Below are 23,219 nucleotides of genomic sequence, written 5' to 3' on the forward strand. Positions count from 1 at the left end.
TGCTACATCCATTGATTCTAAACTGGTCCGTGAAAATAATTATTTAATCCATTTCACCTTATTGTGTTAGACACTGTGATTTGACGGCAGAAAGAGAAATATGAACGCTTTGGTTGGGTGACAGAACCTGCACATAATTACGCGATCTAAAGCTGAACTTTCATTTCGAAAGTTTCAAAAAGCTTTCCATTCACTCGACTCCGACATCCAAATGGCTACACAGCAGTTCGTTGTATCACAACGATGATTTCCGCATTTTCACGCACACCTTGTTTCATTATAATGAAAGAAAAGAAATAACAGAACATTACAGGAATCCACGATGTTTCAGAGAGGAGAAGTAGACTGATTGATCTACAGCAACGAAGTGATTTTCGGTTTATGTACATGAAAGTGCGACGATCAGACTACTTATTCAGAGTTACAATTTTCTTGATGTTCAAACCTTGGAAGCACATGTTTCATTACTCGATGTAGCAAATGATTAGACACGATAGGAATTAACAAAGACATCAATTTAGATGAAGCAGACTGATGTGAATGTGTCGACAGAGCACAGAGACGTTTACATCATGTAAAACATTAGCATTCAAGATAATTCTGTACCAGAGAGCCTTTCAGCATATAGTTAGATGATCTCAATCACAGTCACATTTTATATTTACAGTGGTACACACAGACTTCACATTAATAATTTCAAGAACAATAATATATCAAGACAATGTATTTTGTTTTGTAATATGCCAATTTTTTACTGACTGAACCCAATATGTGTAACTATTAACAACATTTGTAGGTTACCACTTTAGTTAAAATATACAAATCTTTGAGAATTAAATTTTTTATCACCGGACTATTTTAATACCAGTGGCTTCACCATGCCACTTCCCTTTTCAGTATCAACTTAAAGAATAAAAGCGTATATAACCTGGGGTTAATTTCAGGTAACTTGGTTATTTATTATACGCTAAAAATTTGTGGTAAATTTGGCAATCATGCTGGCTTCACCAGATCTCTTGATTATTTGAGTTTCCCAACGTCTGTACATTGCCCAGTTTACGTAAAGGATCTGGTAACAATGCAGGGTGAGAATGTCATAAGGAAGAAGATTCAGGGAAGAAAGGATCGAATTTTAAAATTAGTCTCTTTGATAGTCATATCATTAGAGATGGAACACTTGTCCAGGTAGGCAAGGATGAGACAGTGTGTCGTCTGACTACTCAGCAATAATCCTACAATGTGGTGGTTACTTAAGGGTGTTTCCATTATCAGGTGAAAGTAAGAAAGTTTCTTTCAGTGCACCTGTGAACATTGTTTGATGTTATTTTTCTGAGGGTTACGATAACGAATTATAATTATCTAAATCGAAATATTTTTTATTATGTGGCTGATGTATTTAAACCGTTAAGTGGTCTGTTTCAGTTTTTGTCAGCACAATCTGTCAGGTTTCTATATTTCTTTCCACGCACCATGATAGATAGTGCAGTGGTTAAACAGGGAACTCATATTTGGGAGAAGGATTAGAATCACTAAACAGACATATTTAAAATTTCCATAGTTACCTGATTGTCTTGAGACAAACACCATGAATGTCCTTATGAAAGGGCACGTCCATTTCCCCCCACCACATGTCCTTAATACACATTCTTACTTAGTCTTAAATGTTGTTTGTCTACTTCCAAGCACCATCCTCCAGTATTTTTTTTATACGCGTCGGGTATGCTGGCGAAAACTAAAGCAGTGAAACTATAAAAAGAGACATTTCTACTATTTACATCAATGGAGGGTGGAGTGTGGTCTGAGACACGCATTCAAAAATTCTGCAAGTTAATGATTCTTTGTTCCCCTTCATGAGTTGAAGAGTCACAGATTTCAGGTAACTTTTTTTTAATTATAGACCGTAACATTACTGGTGCAGAAACTAAAGGATGACTATCTGGACTACCCACTATGATGTGCAATATTTATTTTCCAAATTGAACGTATGACATATTGTCACTGCTCTTAGTTATTTTACTGTGTGATTTGATTGCCAAGGGCACGGTTAGTATTAGTCTAAAAGAAGTACAGGATCTTAAATGAGAAATGTCTGTTACGCGACGTGCAGGCAATGATAGTAGCATACCAGCTGTGAAAGAATTATCATTAAAGCTTCAGATATACAAAATGAGGGTACTGTCAGATGAAATACAGACTTCGATCTATTCTACCAACATAAAGTGTTTATTTTTTTTTTGCAGTGGTTTACAAGTTTCAAAGTATTTTATTAGATAGTGAAGGAATACTGTCGGTAATAATTAACCATAATTCAACATACGGCATCGCACACACTTTCTTGAACCCTGAATACAAATGCAGATACCGCGTTCTTCTCTTCCGTAAATGTGCAAGTTTCCTTATCAGTGCTCATTACTGACAACTTTTGGTAAGTGAGGCTACGTAGATGACTGAACACCAGCTTTCTTTTTATGCAGCGCATTCCAGAAATCCATCCTCTCCTTGAACAAATTTTCCTTGATTGCAAGTCCATCGTTCGTGATCTCCAGGTATTGGCAGTGGTCCGCACTCACCGCAGGCCAAGACACAGGGATAATATCGTCGCCTCCTGGTGTTGGTTTCCTGGAAAATGAGAAAATGCACGTTGTAGCTATGAAATCGCATCTTAATTGCATACCAAAATCCGACTATGTATTGGTTCACAAGAGAAAAAAGTTGATAATCAAACCAGAAAAAAATTCATCTCTTCTCAATATGAAGTAAATAAGGAATAGCAGTAAGTGTAAGGAATTTACCCAGTCTTAGCAAAATTGGTCCAGAGTTTAGTCATTCTGGCGATGACTCTTCCCTCCACACTATTCGGTGGGCTGGGGTTGAGGAGTCCAAAACGAAACAGGTACGGAATATCATCAGCGTGAGCCGCTCCTGAACATAAAAAAACCATTTGCTGTCACTGTCGCCTCTTGATGATGTCTGATTCCATATGGGAAGGTGGAACACAATCTAACAATGCCGCTAGATATTATAATTCATGTGGAAACTCACCCAGTACAATAACCCCCTCCCAAATAGGTGCGTATTTATTTATTCACCAAGCTATTTATTTTTTACTGTATCTGGCAAAGCACGGTATCACGAACAGAAATACTTCTCTGATTACTAAGAAACAACGTGTACTGGCATTTAATGTGATACTGGTTTTTGCCCTTGATTTATGTCATTGCTCTCTGAAAACCGACTACCTCAATTGAGGTACACCTGCACTTACGTGGAACAGGTGTACGATTTATACAGAAGAAAGGCTATTTTCATACCACGTATCTTCCATTCAGCTGTGTTTATTAATTTATTTGCAATCGATTTTTTAACAACATTGTCTTCATCATAATTCGCTTCAACACCGTTATTGTTTAGTGCACTTCAGTAACTACATCCTATTAATGCGTTTCGTAACTATGAGACTTTTGAGTCTTACAGTTAAAATAACACAGGCAGATTTCTAATTCTGAGTTTTTTTATAGATTGATTCATCGGTGCAACAATGAAATAGTACTGATGACTTCTCCCGCATAAAACTGTTGATTTAATTTATGTTCTCCTCAAGTGAGTTACTGTTTTGATGTTATGAACAAGTACGCCAAGTGCTTTCACTTTCCCTTTTTTGTAGGCAAAAATTAGCTTTATTCTACGAATTAAAAGAGAGAAAATTAGTCAATGTAAATGAATAGTAGTGGCTTGCGGTGATCTTTTCATTAACATGTAGTTCGTTATATGCCGTACGTTCGTTTCACTCTTGAGAAGGAAGCACTGTTGAATACATCATAGTGGAGATCTCAGAAATATTTACGTATAGTCCAAGAGATGTGGAAGTGTGTACCAAAAGAGGAAAAAAAATAGAGTTTTTGTTAGTTATGAAATATAAGGAGCTCTATTGGAGCAAAGAAGGATAAGCACGTCAGAATTGTAAAAAAATGCGGATAGCAGCTATAATTAGAGATCATACCTATTCCACTTTGTTGATATGTTTCGGAGACGCTAGATTACTATCACCAAGCTAGGTTTTTGTTAGAAGGAACAGAGGGGGACGAATGCATGATTCAGCATTCAAAAGCGTGAAAGCTTTAGTATTCCATCTACATCGAGATGATTTTACGGCGAGAATGTTAGCCATTTTCCACATTATTTTACACCGGATGGAACGTTACTTTTGTCACACTAGTTAATGAGACATCACTGAAGTAAATTGGGTAATGTGATAGAATATTAAACTACAAGTTCAGCAGATGACTAAATACATTTGAATATGCAGTTCGAATGGCTTGAAAAATAAATCAAAATATTATGTAATCTACTTTCCAAAAACCCACTCGGTATTTAGGACTCACGAACCCGTATGCAGCAGCCATCTAAACACAAAGGAAGTAGTCCCCAAGCCACCGGCGGCCAACTTCAGTCATAAACGATTCCATTCTAGTCGCTCAGTACGTGGAGGGCATTGGGTTCTAATAGCTCTCTTTACGGTAGTTTTTCGCTTTACTGTATAGTTAATATTGTGCAGGTCTGCTAGCCAAGCTGATTATTTTTCGTTCTGAATTTAACTTGTTAAAGTAGAATTCATCGTGAAGTACACGCCAAGAAGGATCACTCGTCAGCAGAGGTTGTTCCTCTGAAACGTGATCCATTGACAACACATTCACGACGCATCCACTGTGGTGCACAGTGGTGTCGAAGAGGTATCACGCGTTGTCTGTTGTCGCCACTCAAAGCCTCGTTTCCAGGCACAAAATTTCCCCGCCCTCAGCTGTCAGCTAGCAAAGTCGTGATTCTTCTCCTATGTCTTTGTTCGGACTTTATTCCGACATAAAATTAACTACTTCTTATAGTTCCCCAAAACTGGCTAACACCCTCACAGAGCAGCCTGCACCGCCTGTCTGTATTCCGTACACAGAATGCATGTTGTCTTATTTTTAATCAACGCTTTCATTTAAAAATTCTTTCAGATACCCATATCCTCCTACCAACTGATCAGGTCACCGCTGCTTCAGTATAATATGCTACTCTTGCAATTACGTCGTACTGGGAATTCTCGCACACCAGTGAATTTGGCTGTGGTATTGAAATTAACAACACAATTAGAATCCGCTGGCTTCTTTGACTGCACACTTTAACTTCGACATCACACTCTCAACTGTTTGTTATATTTCTTCATAGAGTAATGTAAGCAACCTGTTGGTGCACAGCACAAAACAATCATAATACTACTTACAAGCATTTTTCGATAGATCAACTGCATATACGTAATCTGATAATTTATCGAACGAATTATTCTGTGAAGTGATGTTTTCACTGGATCTCCTGTTTTCACTCCTCTCCACACTGCAGGAGCCTCCACGAAGATTGCGTTCACCACTCGAACAACAAGCAATCGGGCGTCCCCTGGAAACGACCTAGTCGGCCAATCCTGCAAAGACCGGAGCACCAAAACCAAAGATGACAAAAAAACTCTCCGAAGAGACTCAAAAAAGGCCTTTATCAAGACCATCACTAGTGACAAGTTCCTGCATTACTGAAGGCTTATCAGTAAATAAAGAAATTTTATTATCTGACATGTGCAAACGAAACAACTGTGATGTTTTAGTGCTACAAGAAACACACAGGGCACCAACTAGCCATAGACCAAAAACACAGGGCATGAAATTAGTTCTTGAGAGAGCACACGAAAGGTACGGAAGTGCTATATTTGTGAAACCGAACTTAGACATATGCTGCTGTGCTCTGACCTGCGAAGAAAATATAGAAATTTTAACAATTGAGCTACATTCATGTACTGTAACATCCGTGTACAAACCACCCAGTGCGAGGTTCAAATTTACGGAGCCTGGAAATTGCCATTCAAAAAACATTATAGTAGGAGATTTTAACTGTCACGGTCTCGCATGCGGTTATAAAGAGACAAATGACGATGGTGAAATGCTGGAGATCTGGGCAGAACAGGCTAAACTGAAATTGATACATGACCCAAAGTTGCCTGCATCATTTAACAGCGGAAGATGGAAACGAGGATATAATCCAGATAACATCTTTGTCTCCGAAAAGGTATCCATGCAATCTGTAAAGCAAATCGAGGACCCAATTCCAAGATCGCAACACAGACCAATAACTTGCTGCATTACTGCAGTAATCGAATCAGATGTAATGCCCTTCAAGAGACTCTTCAATTTCAAAAAAGCTCATTGAGAACTTTTCACAGAGGACCTTGATAAGGAGATCTTTGAAATTAAACCAGAGATACAATCATATGAAACTTTTATAGACCTTGTCAAGAAAATCTCTCGACGGCGCATACCTAGAGGGTGCCGCACCCAGTAAATCGCTGGACTCAATGGTAGCAGCAAGGAAGCTCTGAAAAAGTATGAAGAACTGTACAACAAGGACCCCTTCTCAGAGAAAACGATCCAGGCAGGTGAGGAGCTGATGTGTGGTATATCGGAAGCGAGAAAGGAAAAGTGGTATAACCTCCTACAAGAGACTGACATGAAGCACAGCAGTAGGAAGGCATGGAAACTGGTCAAAAAAGTCTCAGCAACGACCCAAGAGAACCACAACCAAATTACAGTGAAGTTACACCAGATCAGATAGCTCACCAACTACTCATGAACGGAAAAACTAAAAGGGAGATCAGGAATGGCAAAATTAAAAGAAAACTGAACGAGGAGATTAGCTTCCTAGCTCGCCCGTTCTTCATTCAGGAGCTACAAGATGCCATCAACGATTTGAAAAACAATAAGGCCGCTGGCCTCGACGATCTGAGACCTGAGCAACTTAAACATTTTGGACCGGGAGTAAAAACATGGATCCTAGAGCTAATGAATCACTGTATTACAACAATGCAAATTCCTAAACTGTGGAGGAAAGCTCGGGTTATTGCGTTACTAAAACCAGGGAAAGACCCAGCTGAAGTTAAAAATTTTCGGCCTGTCTCACTGCTTTGTCATTTATTTAAAGTGCTGGAGCGAATGATCCTCAAACGCATAGCCGATTATGTGGACCAAGCCATCATTAACGAACAAGCTGGATTTCGACCAGGAAACTCATGCTGTGGCCAAATCCTTAATCTCACACAGTACATCGAAGACGGCTATCAGAGAGAAGTAACTAGGGTTGCATTCCTGTTTCTCAGTGCTGCATATGACAGTTAACCGTAAGTTGCTTACCCAGGAAGGGTATGTCACTAAGGAGTACACCCTTTCTATGTTCGTGAAATGCATGCTACAGAACAGACGCTACTATGTAACCTTAACAATCTGAAAACAGCCGATGGAGGACACAGAAAAATGGACTTGCACAGGGTAGTGTCTTGGCTCCAATATTATTTAACATCTATACCAATGATCTTCCCATCAGCCACCAGACACGAATGTTCATATATGCTGATGATGCAGCAGTGGCCACACAGGATGAAACCTTTGAACAAGTGGAGGAGAATCTCACAGGAACCTTAACAGAACTTGCTACCTATTACGACGGCAATAATCTCAAACCAAACCCTAGTAAATCTCAAGTATCCGCCTTCCATCTTAGGAACAAACAAGCCAAACGGAAACTCCGAGTCATGTGGCAAGGGGAAGAGCTGAAACGTACAAACAGCCCAAAATACCTGGGAGTAACATTAGACAGAGCACTTTTAAGCAGGACTGTCACAACACTAAAATAATGTCTGTGCCAGGAACAACATACTGCGGAAGCTAACAGGTTCATCGTGGGGAGCTCAACCACATGTTTTGCGCACCACGGGTCTGGTGCTGAGTATCTCAGCAGCGGAATTTGCGGCGCCAGATTGGAGGACCTCTGCTCACACTAAGCAAGTTGACGTCGCCGTAAACGAAACTGTACGTATTGCCACAGGATGCCTCAAACCAACTCCCACAGACATCATTTATCCCATCATAGGCATAGCACCACCCACTATCCGCAGACAAGTAGCCGCCGAGATAGAAAGATTAAAACAAAAGAATGATCCCCGACACCCGTTGCATATGCACCGAAAACAACGTGTCCGGCTGAAATCCCGCAGGAGTTTCATTGAAACTACTGAAGAGCTCGCCACCAAGCCCGCCGCAAGGCGGCTATCTCTTTGGGAAGAAATGGTGCCACACTCCACAATGGAACTACTTCAGGAGGGATCTGCAGGATTTCAACTACCTTTTACAACTAGGAGGTCATTAAACAGGCTGCGTACTGGAGTAACTGGGTGCAAATCAAACCTATTTAAATGGGGTTACAGTGATAGCGATAGGTGTGAATGCGGAGCAATACAGGACTTGGACCACCTACTGATTTGCCCAGATATGTCTATAACATGCACTAAAGATGATATTTTGAAAGTCAGTGACAAAGCAAACTACGTTGCTAATTACTGGGAAGGGAAGATATAATTGGTGCATCCGGATACGGAAGAATTCCTCTCCACGTCAGAAGCTTGCGTCCCCGATTTTTATTGGAAATGTGAAGCTATGTTGGACCCTCTCCTCACGAAATGCAGACACTCCACACAGGGAGAAATGACCTACTTTAGGGTATCTTCCAAACACGAGCAGCCTTAGAGACGATTAGATTTAAACATCTAATCAACGAAGACGTCATTAGAGAGGAAACTTAAGGTCGTATTGGAGGAAGGGAAGAAAACGGTGGTGCTCTGTGAGGTAACGGGAGAGTAGTTGTGCCCTTTAAATAATGTGTGTTCGGAGTTGTGGTGGCAGCACGAGCTGGTCGACCAGCCGGGGCCCGGCAGCCAACACGTGGTGGCGAACGTCAGCCGGACGAGAGGGGCAGCCCAGCGCGTGGTCCAGCCGCGTGGCCGGGAGTTCCGCTGTGACGAGCACGGTGCTTTGTGTCGATGAAGGAGATGTCTACGCCGGGAGTGCCGAAGATGGCAGACTTTGTGAAACCATAATGGCACACGTTTCACAATCCGAAGAGAAATTAATTGTAGCCAGATGAATCATGACACCTCAAAAACTAACATGTAAATTACCGTTATTTTCACGAAGATTCTGATGGTGTAGTCAGATTTCCAATATCTTTGTTAGTTTAATATCTGACGATAAATTATACAAATTACACCCAGCAACGAATTTCGAAAATCTAAACACTTCATCCCATTTTGTCGATCGCCATGTCTTTCGAAAGCTATTAGTGTAAACCTAAATTGCCTTTAATTACAGTCATGTAACTTTATTAGTAAATGAGGTATTGGAGGTCAAAGTGGCCGATTACTATCGATCGCGTCAGGCCATAAGTACTCCATAGTTAAACGAAAAACCGTAGCAACATGCTTACAAATATATTTATTCATCGTTGTCTATGCTTATATCCGATATATACTGTTCATGAAGAAACTGGTTAAATATGTACTGTGTTTTAGAAAGCACAGAGACATTAGGCTACTGGCCTACCTTTTGCTCTATTCCTTTGATCTGTGTTTATTTAATTTGTTCATGTATCTAATAATGTGTGTTAGACCGTGTTTATGGTCCAGCTGTAGGAATATTTATTTAATTTCAAGTTATTTAAATGTAAATCCAGTAATTCGTATGCGCTTCATTATGTCTGTGTGGATGTGTTGGCTTTGAGACATGAACGGAGCGTTCTAGCCAATGACAGCGCTCTTCAATAGTGTCTCTGCATGGAAGTGGGGGAGGAGTGGCCGCGACGGTATGGCACAGGACAGGGGACGGTACGGCGCGACGGACGCACAGTCGGCGGAAAGACTTGGAGAGTATGGAGCGGTTTGCGCGTGGTCGTGGCAGACAGAAATACCTCGGAGTGCCATCTTGTGCACTTGTGGGATTTGCCTGGCTTCCACAGTGAAGATGATGTGTGCGTTTATAGAAGTGAGTATCTCGCGAGCTATGTTGTTGTTCATAACTAATTTCGTGCTGTAGGAATCTATTTTTTCCCTGTTATTCAACTTATATTTATTTAATTGCTGGACCATCGACACCTATAAGTGTTTTGCAGAAATATACCGCATTCTCAGGAGTACTACTACAGTACTCAGGCGTTAAGATAGTGCCTGCAGATTTTATTTATAAATCTATATGTAACATTCATAATTCGCTATTGCCGAGTGATAGAAACCTTCGACCATTCGATTCATGTGTGTATTCTTATCGTATATTGTAGCCTCAGCAGCATTTGGCCTGTAATGTGGCAACTACGTATCCCAGCCCCTAGACAACGAAACCAGACAAAACCTTTAATATTGCAACTCTGAGTTGGAGGGTACGTAGTTGAGGACCACCCCACAACATCTCATCTTGGAAAGCTCGCAGCGCTTTTCAGGTATATCTTCCCTTCATACACCGTTTCGATTTAAGGAAATAATCGCGAATTATTAGTTATCTCGTTGGAGGGGGGCTGGGATTTCTTATAAAAACGTTTGTCGTCGACGATTTGTTTGCTATGTGCCGGCTAAGACACACATACTGCTGGTGGTCAATATATTCCTTAAACCGATCACGTTTGAGAACGTACTTTGGGGTTGTGTGTAAAAGAAACATTCGTCCGTCGAGAATATCGTTTTGTTTGGTATATAATGTGAATCACCCCCTTATCGACCTCAAAATGTCTGCCAACTGCCGAGTCTTACTGCCATGTCCTCCGCATCAGCTCGCTGAAACATGTCAACTAAGACTGCCGTGGATGGTCTCCCCGACCGCTGCAAATCGTGGAGTTCCGCCGAACCGTCTTCTCTTGACCTCACCCTCCATGCGCAGCGAGTGACTGTACTATTGTCGACACCAGATGCTCCATAGACTTTGCACAAGCGTTTCTGAATATTCGCCACAGTTTCTTCTCTGCAGTGAGAAATTAAATTACGGCACGTTGCTTGCAATGTAAATTAGTTCCAGACACCATTATAAAACTGACCTGCAGCTACACTATCGATAGGAAGTTACGGAAACTTGGCGTGCTCACTCAGAAAATTTGAAATAATACATACTTAAAGTATCGCATTCGTAGAATTGTTTTCGGCTGAGAAGGAAAATGCGGTGCATTACTGTCTGAACAACCCTCGTACTAAGCTCATAATGTATCAGGATATCCTACAGACTACCCAACTGCGTTGATCATTCAATTACGAGCTAGAAATGTATATTTCGGACTTGCGAAGAGGTCGGATAAGGAGAGGTACTACGTCTGGGGAAGAATCTGTGGAGCGCTATGTTCCGTCTCCTGATGTTAATGCATCGCTGCTGTAGACAGTACCCTCAAGTAAGGTATCACTGAAGAGCGACAGAAATGAACAAACATACTGTCTACTGCGAAAGAGGTGAATGGATGGTGGTGTGAGACGTCATTACGGTGTATAGTAAATGTTCAAATACTTTTTTGCACTAAATAAAATCCAATAACTAACAAAGTATTCAAGGGGTGTGTGTTTCCATATCGAAATTAGTTAATTATCACGGTACAGATATTACGAGACGTAGGTCGCTCGGAGTTGAAGTTTGGAACAATAGTACGAACCTGCATTTTCAGTCGGAATTCGTCGAGTGATTATATACGAATTAATAAAGTTTAACATGCTAAATTGTTGTACCTATAAATCAGACTCATCAAACAACATAGCACACAGTTGTGCCGAATGATCTGCCTAGGGAGCATATTTTAGAAATTTCAGTTGGAGCAGATAACGACGAGAAATTTCCGCGAGATCGCCGCTGCGGAATATATCTCTTGCCCTTCTGTGGTATTTAAAATGAAATAGTATGTTTTCCAGGTTTTCAGGAGAGTAAAAATAGAAGGAAATAAGGAACTAAGCTAAATAAACTAAAACCAATAATTAAAATAGAAGCAAATATAAAGAATATTTATTTCTAGTAAATTAGGACTATTTTAAATTAACTAACTAATAATAATATATTTAAATAATAAGTAAGAACTTTGGGAAGTAGGTTACGCACGGGGTCCTGCGGTAAGGACCAACAGGAGTGGCGCATTGTCAGAGGAGACTACATGTTTCAGGTGTCCTGTACCCAGAAGTTCTGTTTTGCTGATAAGAGGTACATCATCATACAGTGAATGATCCGGGAACTAGAAACGTACACAAAAGATTAAATACGCCAACTAGTACGATTCTTGTTAACAAAAGTCTAAATTTCGCACAGATTAAACGTGAAACTCTGGCAGTACATCCCAACCAAACGTTATATCCATCCTACGAAACTGAAATGGTGCAAATGATGTGCCCAAGATCGCAAAAGCGTGGGTGCTTTTGATATGGAAGGAAAGCAAATCTTGCGCCATAGTATTTGCACATTTTCGACAAATCGACGTACCAACTGGGGGGGAAGAGATATGCCAATGAAGAGACCGTTAACACGGTCGTTTTCTAATGGCTTGGTTACTACACTGAAAAATAGTGTAATGAACTGTCTCACTTTGAAGCGTATTCCAGCAATCAAAAAAGTTACTTAGCTTATCATAATAATGTCTGACTATCTATATCACACACACACACACACACACACACACACACACACACACACACAGTTGCGATGGTAACTGCGCCGTTTAATTAACAGACCATAAAACAGTATTGCATGCTGAAATTAATACCTTTGTATTTTGAGGCTCCGAACATCACCTTGAAAATGTTAAGCTTCGTTTCGACATCGAAGAAATAGAAGTAGACGGGTTGCGCTGCAGGAACTGAAGCATGCAACCTAGTGACTTCCAGCGCTGTGTACACGAAATAGTAGTCTCCTCGTAACTGTAACAAATGGAAACACATTGATCGCATTATTACGTGGGACTGAGGTCTGCAGTTTCTCACAGAACAAGGCCATTCCTTTGTATACTCAGGAGTAGGTAGTTACGCTGGCACGCTGTCCGAAATAGCAGTACATATTTTCATGGTCTCTGTCCCAGCGACCCTCTTTACTGAGAAGATCGCATAAATTGACGTGTCTGAACAATGCTCGAAAACAAAAAAAAAAGCTTCAAAAAGACGAACGTATCAGTAACTGCTGCTATGTGGTAAACTTCCAACAGGGTCGAACAATTTGGCATGGGGGCAAGCTGTGCTGAGGTGTGGCAGCACACTTACGCTGGATATGTAATGCCTGTCAGGGAGACAAATTCTTTAACTGTTTGAAAGTAAATCTCATGAAATCTAAAGTTATCTTTTTTCAGTCTTCAGCAGAAAGTAATTTTTATACGCAAATTGGAAGTAATAAATGAATAAATAACGTATTTTTTCAATTTTAAAACCTAATTCTCTTCTGTTGTTTCCATCGTTCATGTTTTAATTTTCTACTTTAACACATTTATTTAACGATACATTTATCTAGTCTATTTTTTTTTCAGATATTGCTCACACATAACAGGAAAGAACGTCATTGAGATAGTCTTCATGCAAAACAAATGACTTATTTGTTAGTACTAATTACGTATATAGCAGACGCATTCTGGTTGTTTTGTTTATGTTTTTAATAGTAATTATATTAATAGCTGACTGCAGGAACAACGTTGGTCTACGTTTTGGTTATAATAAGTTAAGAGTTGATGTCCCTGTTCTGCTCCCTCTAGCCAACTAATGCAAGAAGAACATTTTTTCCTTCACTCTTAATGGAAGAAATGAGACTCCAAAGTTGTATCAGAGGAGAAACAACACTTGTCCAGAACAAGTGCTATTTCTGCAACCTACGTTGGTTAGTTCGTTGCCTGATTTTATCTCTGCATTCGTGCGAATTTGCGATGTTGAACACTATGACGGAATATTTGGATGCAGATGTCGGTGGTGAAAGTTTAGAGAGGAAAAGGGTGTAAGTAATGATTAGCATCAACGTGAAATCATAAAAAGGTCGCAAATTGAAGATTTGGAGTACACAAACTACAGTGGGAAGCTAGTTTAAAATAAAAAACATGGGTGAAGGCTGGAAGTAAGTAATGTCATGATAATAAAGGATATGTATAATTGAAAAATTAAAGATTTATTGTATCAGTGAAGTAAATATATGATTTTCTAGGCGTCGTCAGCAATATTTGAAATGATTTTCGAAGAGGACGGAAATGAGATTTTCCCTTTTCCATGGCGTGACATCACAGAATGCTCACTATTCTTATCTTCAGAGATTGACTTCTGTAGGTAATATTTGTTGAAGGAGAGGAAGAGTACCAGAAGCAGCAAACAGCAAACCAATGCGCAACAACTTACAATATTTCATTACTTCCATCTATGGACGATCTGAGGTGTGCAAGAAACATTTCATATGTATCCTTGGGGTCACAAGCCAAAGGGTCAGGAGGATAACGTATCTCTTTGCTTGTGAAAAGTCCCCTATTAATAAGAGGGGTAAAAATGCACCAGGAAATCTAATCTTCAATGCAGAAATAAGTATGATTATCGATCACAAAAATTCCTATCCCGAAAAACTTACTATGAAACGTTTAAATGGGCAACTTTAATGTCAAACTCATGCGTGAGCAATTGAAAACACGTCATATCCAAGAAAGTAATAGTAAGTATGACTTCTGGATGAAAATACTCAAAGAACGGTTTACACTTAGATTTGGTCGTTCACAAGATGGCAAATATGGAACTTGTTATGGGCTTAAAAATAAAAAATACTGAATGAAATACCATGACTGTTCCTGACACAATACTGATGGACCATAAATGCAGAGCTTCAAAATGTTCTGGTCATATTCGTAATGGAAAAGAAGTAGGTCAAAAAGAGGGTGATGTCGCAGGTATTGCCATATATTTTATGTACCATCTGTCACTTCCTAGCATGCCGGATCAAGATGCGTTCTACCTCCGGAAACTTAACGTTTGGGTTCAATATCCTTTACCTCAAAACAGGACGTTCAACATTCTAAACATTGTAAATTTATGATGTCGTCGCAAAAATAAACCTGATGCAGTCTATTTCTTTACTGAACTTCACACAAAACCATTTGCCATAGAACATCAAATTCTTTCATATATTTTTAAATGGGTAACTCAGGGAAGAATAGGAATTAACCTATGGTAAGATTCCTGTGGCAGTTGAGATTTCTCAGCGTTTTGTCGCAGTTATTTCCCAGTTAGAGGCCATTCACTCTGCAATATGACAAGGACTTCACGGTCATTAAGAACAAAATTTGAGCTGTTTATAGTATTCACAGGAAATGCACTTTGTATAACTTATTGCTAATGCTAGTACCTTACAAAACTTTCCGGCTGAAGTTAAAAAATGATGGCCAGAAAATTACAAACGCAGTGTCCTGTCTTTAGAATCATTGAACAGCGAAGAATTCCAAAAAAATAAGAAAATCTTTCTCTGTATCAGAATTCATGGAATTTGAATAAAAAAGTGAGTAGTGGAAATATGACAGACAACCGCAAATTGGAGGCCTAGTTAGGCATCCTATTTCGTTTACTTACTGATTTTAACACAAAAGTAACTTAGCAACTTGTGCATCATACGAAAACTGTCACTGAGCGGCAAGAAATCCGCTGACTAAGAAACTGGAGTCATATCACTGAAGAGCACATTTCCATTCATAGAGCATTCGACAACTGACTTTTAGCGGACTATAAAGAGCCTGAATGAATAAGAAATATGGGGATAGGAGTAATTTACCAACCCTTCTATTTCACTGACAGTGTTCAGTATTTACAAGTTGGTGTTACCTGTATGTGAACTTTCAAAGTTTAGGTATTGAGAAACAATAAAGCTGGATTTCTGAACCTATTATGTAGCCTTACAATAACAGTTTGTGTGTTCAAATCAATAAATTTTGAAGTAAACTGTTGAGTAACATGAAATTGCAGTTGTGAAAAGCAATCTATTTCAGGAACAACATGTCCACCAACATTAAGCGTTAAAGTAATTGTATAATCACGACTCTGAAAATATTGTCTTGGATATCATGAGAAACTGTATCCACTTTGCCGTCAGCACGTCTCAAAAATGTATTCGCTTGGCGCCGGCAGTTTTGACATTATCGGGAGACTATGTATTGTTTAGTTTTACTAATCTCATCGTTAGTTCTCGTAAGTTCACAACCCTGTTCCTCTACGTTCATGAAATTCCGAAGACATACATACGGAAATAAGAAGTAAATTAATTTGTTTCATATACTTGTTTATTTGCATTGTTTTTCGTACTTAGTATTTCTCTTTGGTATGATACGCAGCAAACGTCTCCAAGATGTAACGCAACTCCACAAGACTTTATTAAGTCTGTTCTTTTTTCGTTTTTGGAACATACATAGCAGTTCCTTCGTTTTCGTTTATTCATTTCGGAAATAAGTATCAGCTGGTGTTGCTTTATGTGACCGGAAAGCCTGTCAACTGCATCATGAGCTGACGCGATGTAGTGGCAACCCTCAAGTTTTGCTCAGAAGCAGGTACATGGTCTTTCATTTACGACACTTTCAATAAAGAGTCGTGAAATTGGAGACTCTTGTGTTCTCCATCGAAATATTGCCATGTACGGAACGCATTAAATAATGCGTAATTAAAATGGAACATGCAAACTTTTTTGACCATTTTATAGTTTTTCTGCATGTATGTGCTGTAGTCTAATTCACTTTCAGGTTTTTATTGTGTATTTGGTTTTTCTTTATTATCTTTGAATGTCAGTCAAGTTGGCATTATGTACTGTAGAGATCATTCGTATCGTTAATTTTCGACGCTCTCCATACCTGTGCATGCGAGAACTTCACCATTGATGACAAGCTTCAAAGACATTGACTTTGCGCGCTTTAATTTTCTCGGAAATCCTAAATTTCGCCGTATGGGTTCACAAACTGGAATTTTCTTTGGAAGTAACTTCTCAACAAGTTCTAATTTTTTTTAATAGTTATCCATGTAGAAGTGATGCCACTTTGCCTAATAAGGTCTCAATAGTTCCATCAGTGTTTTTGCTAAAGGCTGCCCAGCACCGGAATATATATCTTAACGAGGAAATGTATCCAGCACTCGAATCACACAGCATCCGAATGAGCATGCCATATTTCATAATTTTCAACGGATTGTAAACTTTAAAAATTTAACCGTCCAAGCCACTGTACATTCCTTCATCAACTGAGATGTTTTGACTTGGATTAAAGGTTTCTTTCAACTTTTGGGGAAAATAATCAGTTAAGAATTGCACTTTGAAAAGCCGGTCGGCATTATCCGGTTTATTGCTGTTGTCGGAAAAATTAAAAATGATAGTGTTTGTCTGAATCTGGTGCACGACATCGGTGTGTATCAGCGGATTCGTTGATTAATTGTCATCGGTACTTGCCTTTTTGTTTTTTGTTTTACAGTTGCCATAAGGATAGCAGGCACAGACCATTTTCTAAGTTCGAGTCCCGTAACGTCGACAAACTTAGCATTTTTTTAATCCAGTTTCCTTCTATTGCGATTTCGACTCCGTTTCGTTGCTAATACACTCAAATAGATCGTTCCCAATATACAATTCTACGATATTCTCGACGCTCTGCGTATTTTGGGAAATATGTTTGAACCCGGAGATCCTGCAAATTTATTATTGGTCCTCGGTAAATCAAAATCTGGCCATGGTGTAGTGTCTTCCCCCTTCCCCCTTCCCCATTCATCCGAATCAGTGTGCAACCGTAGCGTTCACCGAGTTGTTCTTTGATGCATTTCATTATCTTGCGACGATTCTGCTTCACTTTCGTTTGTTTTGATATTCAGTGTCTTCTTCCCAATCAGCCAAGTCGTCCGGTTCGTCAAACAAGACGTCCGTGCATCCATCGTGAATAATCGTATCGTCTCTTGTCTGCCATGATGAAAGGGCACAAGTACTTACAAAAACAAGAAATTTGTTGGCGTGTGTAGATTACTGCTACCTAAACAAAGAAACACAATGCAAAGGATACTAAAGTGCTGTCGCCGGCCACTGCTCGATACTATGCACACGGCACCACTGTGGTGTCGCCGGACGGCATGGTGTTAAAATAAATTGTATAATCACGACACTGAAAATAGTGTCTCGATATCATCAGAAACTATCTTACAAAGCGTAATTTAACTGACAAGACAGCAAATAAACATATTTTTCCATTTTTCTCAAAATCAACTGGCATGGACCAGTGCTGTTTCTGCAATCATTGATTCTGCTAGTGGGGTTGGATAGAAATGCTCCTCTACGTAAGTTTCGCCGTGAAAAGTTTGAAAAGAGCTGCTCTACGATACTTTAATATCTGTCTGCGTAGAAGTGGCTATGATTAGAAAATGCAGTTTCAGTTTGTTGAGTGCCGTTTTATATTCCCAGAGTTACCGGTTTCGGACAGTGATATTTATCTTATGATCTGTTTAATAACACAAAGTAAACAGCAATAGTGTACTGATGCTGCGTTTACAATATCACAAAGGTAAAGAGTTTCTAGTTATTTACAACAGTAACGAAGTTACAGAGTAACACGTCTCAACGAAATCATTGCCATTTCAACTGTACTATCTTAAAGCTAACTCGTATGCCGTAGCTTTATGTAATAAATTTAAAAGAAATTTCATTGATATAAAAAGCTTTAGTGTTACTGAGAACAGAAGTGACCTTGACCGCTCATATCCGCACGAAATGTGCTTAGAATATAAACCATTCATCCCAAAAACAGCGGTATAAGAGCCACATGCAAAACCGCGTCTTACCATGGAAAACTTTGAATGATCACCCATTAAATGTCTAAGACGGAACTTTGGTAAAACAAAGAAATGAAGTATCGATATAATAGAACCAAAAACACTTGTATGTCAATGTCATGACCTGGCTGTATTTCCCTCTGCTAAAATAATTGCTCGATTTGAACAACCATCTTATCCTACTTGCGTAATAGTGTCATACAGCAATTCAGTCTTCAAAGTGCAGGTGTGGGATTTCAGTGATGTGGCCAGAGGAAAAGCAGAACAGAGATATGCATAAGAACAAGCCTATCTAACAGTTTCTTTGGTAAAAGGCATATTATGTCGTTGACATTCCAATATCATCGTCTGAAAACTTAACTGGTGTGGCGTTTGATATTGGCCGGCTTGAATCCAGAATGTAAATAACTGTGTTTATTAAGCTGCGTATATTGTACTGTTCCACTTTGCTTTGACCACATCATTGAGACCTTACACCTGCAATTGGAAGACAAAATAACCATACAAACACTATTTTTCAGCCAGCGCCGTTATTTTAAGCAACTTACGACGACAAAATATGTGTGATTTACAACCCATTATTTAAATACGTTGTCTCTTCGCTTTACCAAGGTTCCTCTCTTACATCTTAAATAATTGATCAGTCTAATAGCTGTTATGGTAAGACGCGCAATTTTGCATGCGAATGGCTCATGCCACTGTTTACACTGTCTGAGCACATTTTCGTGCTGTTATGAAGGTTTCGAGGTCACATTCTTTACGAGTTCTCTCTATACGTACTAATTGATTTAAAAACAAAATCTGGAGATAATTTGTGTAATAAACATCCGAGAATATTTAAGATAAGAAACTAAAGAGAATTTCCTAGTTTGAGAAACTTATATTACTGAAGGGTATGAGTTACAAAAGTTTTAGGAGGTCCGCCCCCTTCCTTTCCATTACATCTTCGTTGAGGGAGCTGCGTAAAAGCCAGACCAAGTACAGGTGTCTAGCGAAGGAGTTTTTGATTTCAGAGTTAGACATCTTGAAAACTAAGATCGATAGGTGAGTGCAGATTCCTTTGGAGGTTCCAGCACGCAGAAGCCGGCCGCTGTGGCCGAGCGGTTGTAGGCGTTTCAGTCTGGAACCGCGCTGCTGCTACCGTCACAGGTTCACATCCTGCCTCGGGCACGGATGTCTGTGGTGTCCTTAGGTTAGTTAGGTTTAAGTAGGTCTAAGTCTAGGGGCTGATGACCTCAGATGTTGAGTCCCGTACTGCTAAGAGCCAGTAGAACCAGCACGCAGAAAATACTGAGACAGGGGCCCACACATGTTTCTACTCAGTATCCAAAGCTGTCATACAACACCTGCACGATCCGTGCGACAGACAGCTGACTTTGCGAATCACATTTTGACAATGATTCATAATGAAAGATTTGATGCTGGCTGCATCTGATTCACAGGTGAAGTACTTGCACCAAGATGGTGGTGTGAACACACAAATGAAGCGATTGTGGGGCAGAATCACTGTATACTCCACCGTGCTGGACAGATTGGCGATTCTAATCTGCTTGGCATCTGAATTCATTACCGTCTAGACACTATAGTATTTGATGGAAATTTCATTGTTCATTTGCGTCACCTCTTTACTGTGACTGGTGGATATCCCGAAACGGTGTGATTTGGTTGCAGTGACTGCCTACCGCGGACTAGTTCAATTATGAGTGCTGATCCTTACAAGCTGCTCAAGGTACCATATTTTAGCTACTTTTAGAACCATTTCGAAACTTGTACTACTTCTGTTCAAAATTCTTACAGCTTCCACCATCAATATATGCTTGTTGCACCAATCTATCGAACTTTGTATTCCAGATATTTAATTTTCAAGTTGAGGCGCATTCATTGGAAACCTTGTATGTCCAGTTTTTATTATGATGATGATTATCGTGATTGCAAAATACTGAGACGTGTTCTTTAAAGAAGAATGGGAAAACTGTTAGAAGCCGACCTTGGGGAAGATCATTTTTGATGCCGGAGGAATACTGACCACACGAAGTATCTTAGAACGCAGGGTAACTAACGGCACACCTACGTTTATAACATTTGTAGACTTAGAGAAAGCTTTCGACAGTGTTGACTGGAATTCTCGCTTTGGAAGTCTGAAGGCAGCTGGGATAAAATACAGGAAGCGGAAGGCTATTTACAACATATAGAGAAACCAGGCAAGAGTTACAATAGTTGAGGGGTAATATTTGAAAAGGAAGTGAGAAAGGGCTGTAGCTTATCCCGATGTTATTCAATCTGTACAGTGAACAAGAAGTAAAGGAAAGAAAATTGTGTGGGAGAAATAAAAAATTTGTGGTTTGCCGATGGCAGTGTGATTCTGTCGGAGAGAGCGAACGCCTTAGAAGAGCAGTTAAACGGTATGGACAGTGTCTTGAAAGGAGAATATAAGATGAACATCAATAAAAAGAAAACAAGGATATCGAATGTAGTCGAATTAAGTCAGTTGATACTCGGAGTTAGTTTGAACAGCAAAATAACTGATGATGGCCTAAGTGAAGAGGAGAAACTGTAGATTGACAATGTCAAGGAAAGTGTATCTGAAGAAGAGCGACTTGTTACATCAAATGTAGACTTACGTGTTAGGAAGCATTTTCTGAAATTATTTTACGGAATGTAGCCACGAATGGAAGTAACACATTGATGATGAGCAGTTCAGCCAACAAGATACTAGACGTTTTTGAAATGTGGTCCCACAGAAGAATGGTGGAAATTACATCGGCAGATGGCATAACTAATGAGGAGTTACTGAACAGGACTGAGGCAAAGAAATTTGTGGCACAAGCTAACTAGAATAAGAGATCGGTTGACAGGACACGTTCTGAGAAATCATGGGATCACAAATTTAACATTGGAGGGAAATGTGAGGTAAAAGCCATAGATGGAGACCGAAAGATGACTAAACGGACTGAGAAGGATGTAAGTTGCCGCAGTTATTCAGAGATGAATATGTTGCATAGGATGGAGTAGCTTGGACGGCTGCATAAATACAGTCTTCGGACTGAAGACTACAACGCAAAAATGATGTCGTGGTAACCGTCTAGGAACCGCATTGCCACCTCTGCACGTACCTGTGCGTACTGCAAGAACGTGTCGTCGCCCAGCGGCCGGTCTCCCAAGTAGAAGCGGCGGATTTCCTGCTCGGCCACCCGCCTCTCGTCCGGTGTCGCGGCTGCCGTGGGCGGAACCAGCACATCGAAGTTGGCGTCCAGGTCGCGCCACGCGTCCTTCTTGCCCAGCACTGCCGGAAATTCAAATGTTTCACTGTATCGTCACTAAATGAGTAAGCACACCGTCAGCCCGCCCGGTTAGCCGAGCGGTTTAACGCAGCGCTTTCCGGGCGGGAAGGCGTCACGGTCTCCGGCACGAATCCGCCCAGCGGATTAGTGCGGAGGTCTGGTGTGCCGGCCAGTCTGTGAATGGTTTTTAAGGCGGTTTTTCATCTGCCTCGGCGAATGCGGGCTGCTTCCCTTTATTCCGCCTCAGTTACACTATGCCTGCGATCGCTGCGGAATCACTTTCTCCACGTACGTGTACACCATAATTACGATGCAAACATTCAGGGTTCTAATTGTCTGGTGTGAAACATTCCCAGGGGAGGAGGGGGAGGGAGTGGAGGGGAGGAGGGGGAGGGAGTGGACGAGGAGGGGGAGGGAGTGGGGGGGAGGAGGGGGAGGGAGTGGGGGGAGTGGGGTGGTCCACTGGGGGCCGACCCACGAACCGCACATGAACCATGGGTTGTGCGTGGGGTGGCTGTGGGGTGAGTTGACTGCAGTAGCCTATTGTGGGTTTGCATACCTGTATGGGCTACGGTGGGGACAAAGCCCTTTCGTCGTTTCTAGGTCCCCACTTCCATAAAATGCAATAAAAGCACGGCGCCGTTTACCAGCCGCTACAATCGGCGACAGAACTGGCACATGAGACACCGAAAATTCATGACCCCAGCGAATGTTGTGACCAGTCTCCGTTTTCCACATAACTGGATACTGCATGCATCACATGTAGTGCTACTGACGTGTACGCTGCGTTAATAGACGTCCTGGAGAAAATGTAACTTTAAATAAAGCAGGAGCAAAAAAACTAATAAAATATACAAATTTGATTTTACACGCTTAGATAACTTTTTGAAGTTTAAGTGCTCTAATGAGTACACAAATGTCAACGGTCATCATATCGTAATGTCATGAGGCAGAGAGATAGTTTTCAGTAAGGTAACAATTGTATAAAAGTGCGGATGACCATAACTACCAACATACAAGCGCACACATCGAAAACTTATGTAAATAAACAATAAACGGTAAACGGATGAACAATGAAGTGCATTTTTAAAAAAATTGTCATTGGTAAGTGCAACAAAGGAAAACCATTAACGAGTTGGAAAAGCGCACTGCCTATGTAGGCCGTCTACTAAGCACTGCTGATAACTGCTAAAGTAACTAAGTAACTTGTGAGAAGGGATTTCTGAAAGTCTACTTAAAACTTCAGAAACCAATAATAGAAAATAATAATAATAATAATAATAATAATAATA

At 40.3% G+C, this 23,219-nt stretch overlaps 1 protein-coding gene across 1 annotated transcript in view; it reads right to left on the reverse strand.

The window, feature by feature from the left end:
- Positions 1-1,886: 1,886 nt before the first annotated feature.
- The window catches only part of LOC126332857 (esterase E4-like), an 82,447-nt gene continuing 61,114 nt past the window's right edge, over positions 1,887-23,219 (reverse strand). The window contains exons 7-10 of the mRNA XM_049996688.1: positions 21,760-21,929; positions 12,622-12,775; positions 2,793-2,922; positions 1,887-2,619 (exon numbers count right to left, since the gene is read on the reverse strand). Coding sequence (XP_049852645.1) covers positions 2,436-2,619; positions 2,793-2,922; positions 12,622-12,775; positions 21,760-21,929 — 638 coding nt within the window. The 3' untranslated portion in view covers positions 1,887-2,435. The remainder of the gene's footprint in view (positions 2,620-2,792; positions 2,923-12,621; positions 12,776-21,759; positions 21,930-23,219) is intronic.

Source organism: Schistocerca gregaria, chromosome 2, assembly GCF_023897955.1.
Source record: "Schistocerca gregaria isolate iqSchGreg1 chromosome 2, iqSchGreg1.2, whole genome shotgun sequence".
In the NCBI taxonomy this organism is placed as follows: Eukaryota; Metazoa; Arthropoda; class Insecta; order Orthoptera; family Acrididae; genus Schistocerca; species Schistocerca gregaria.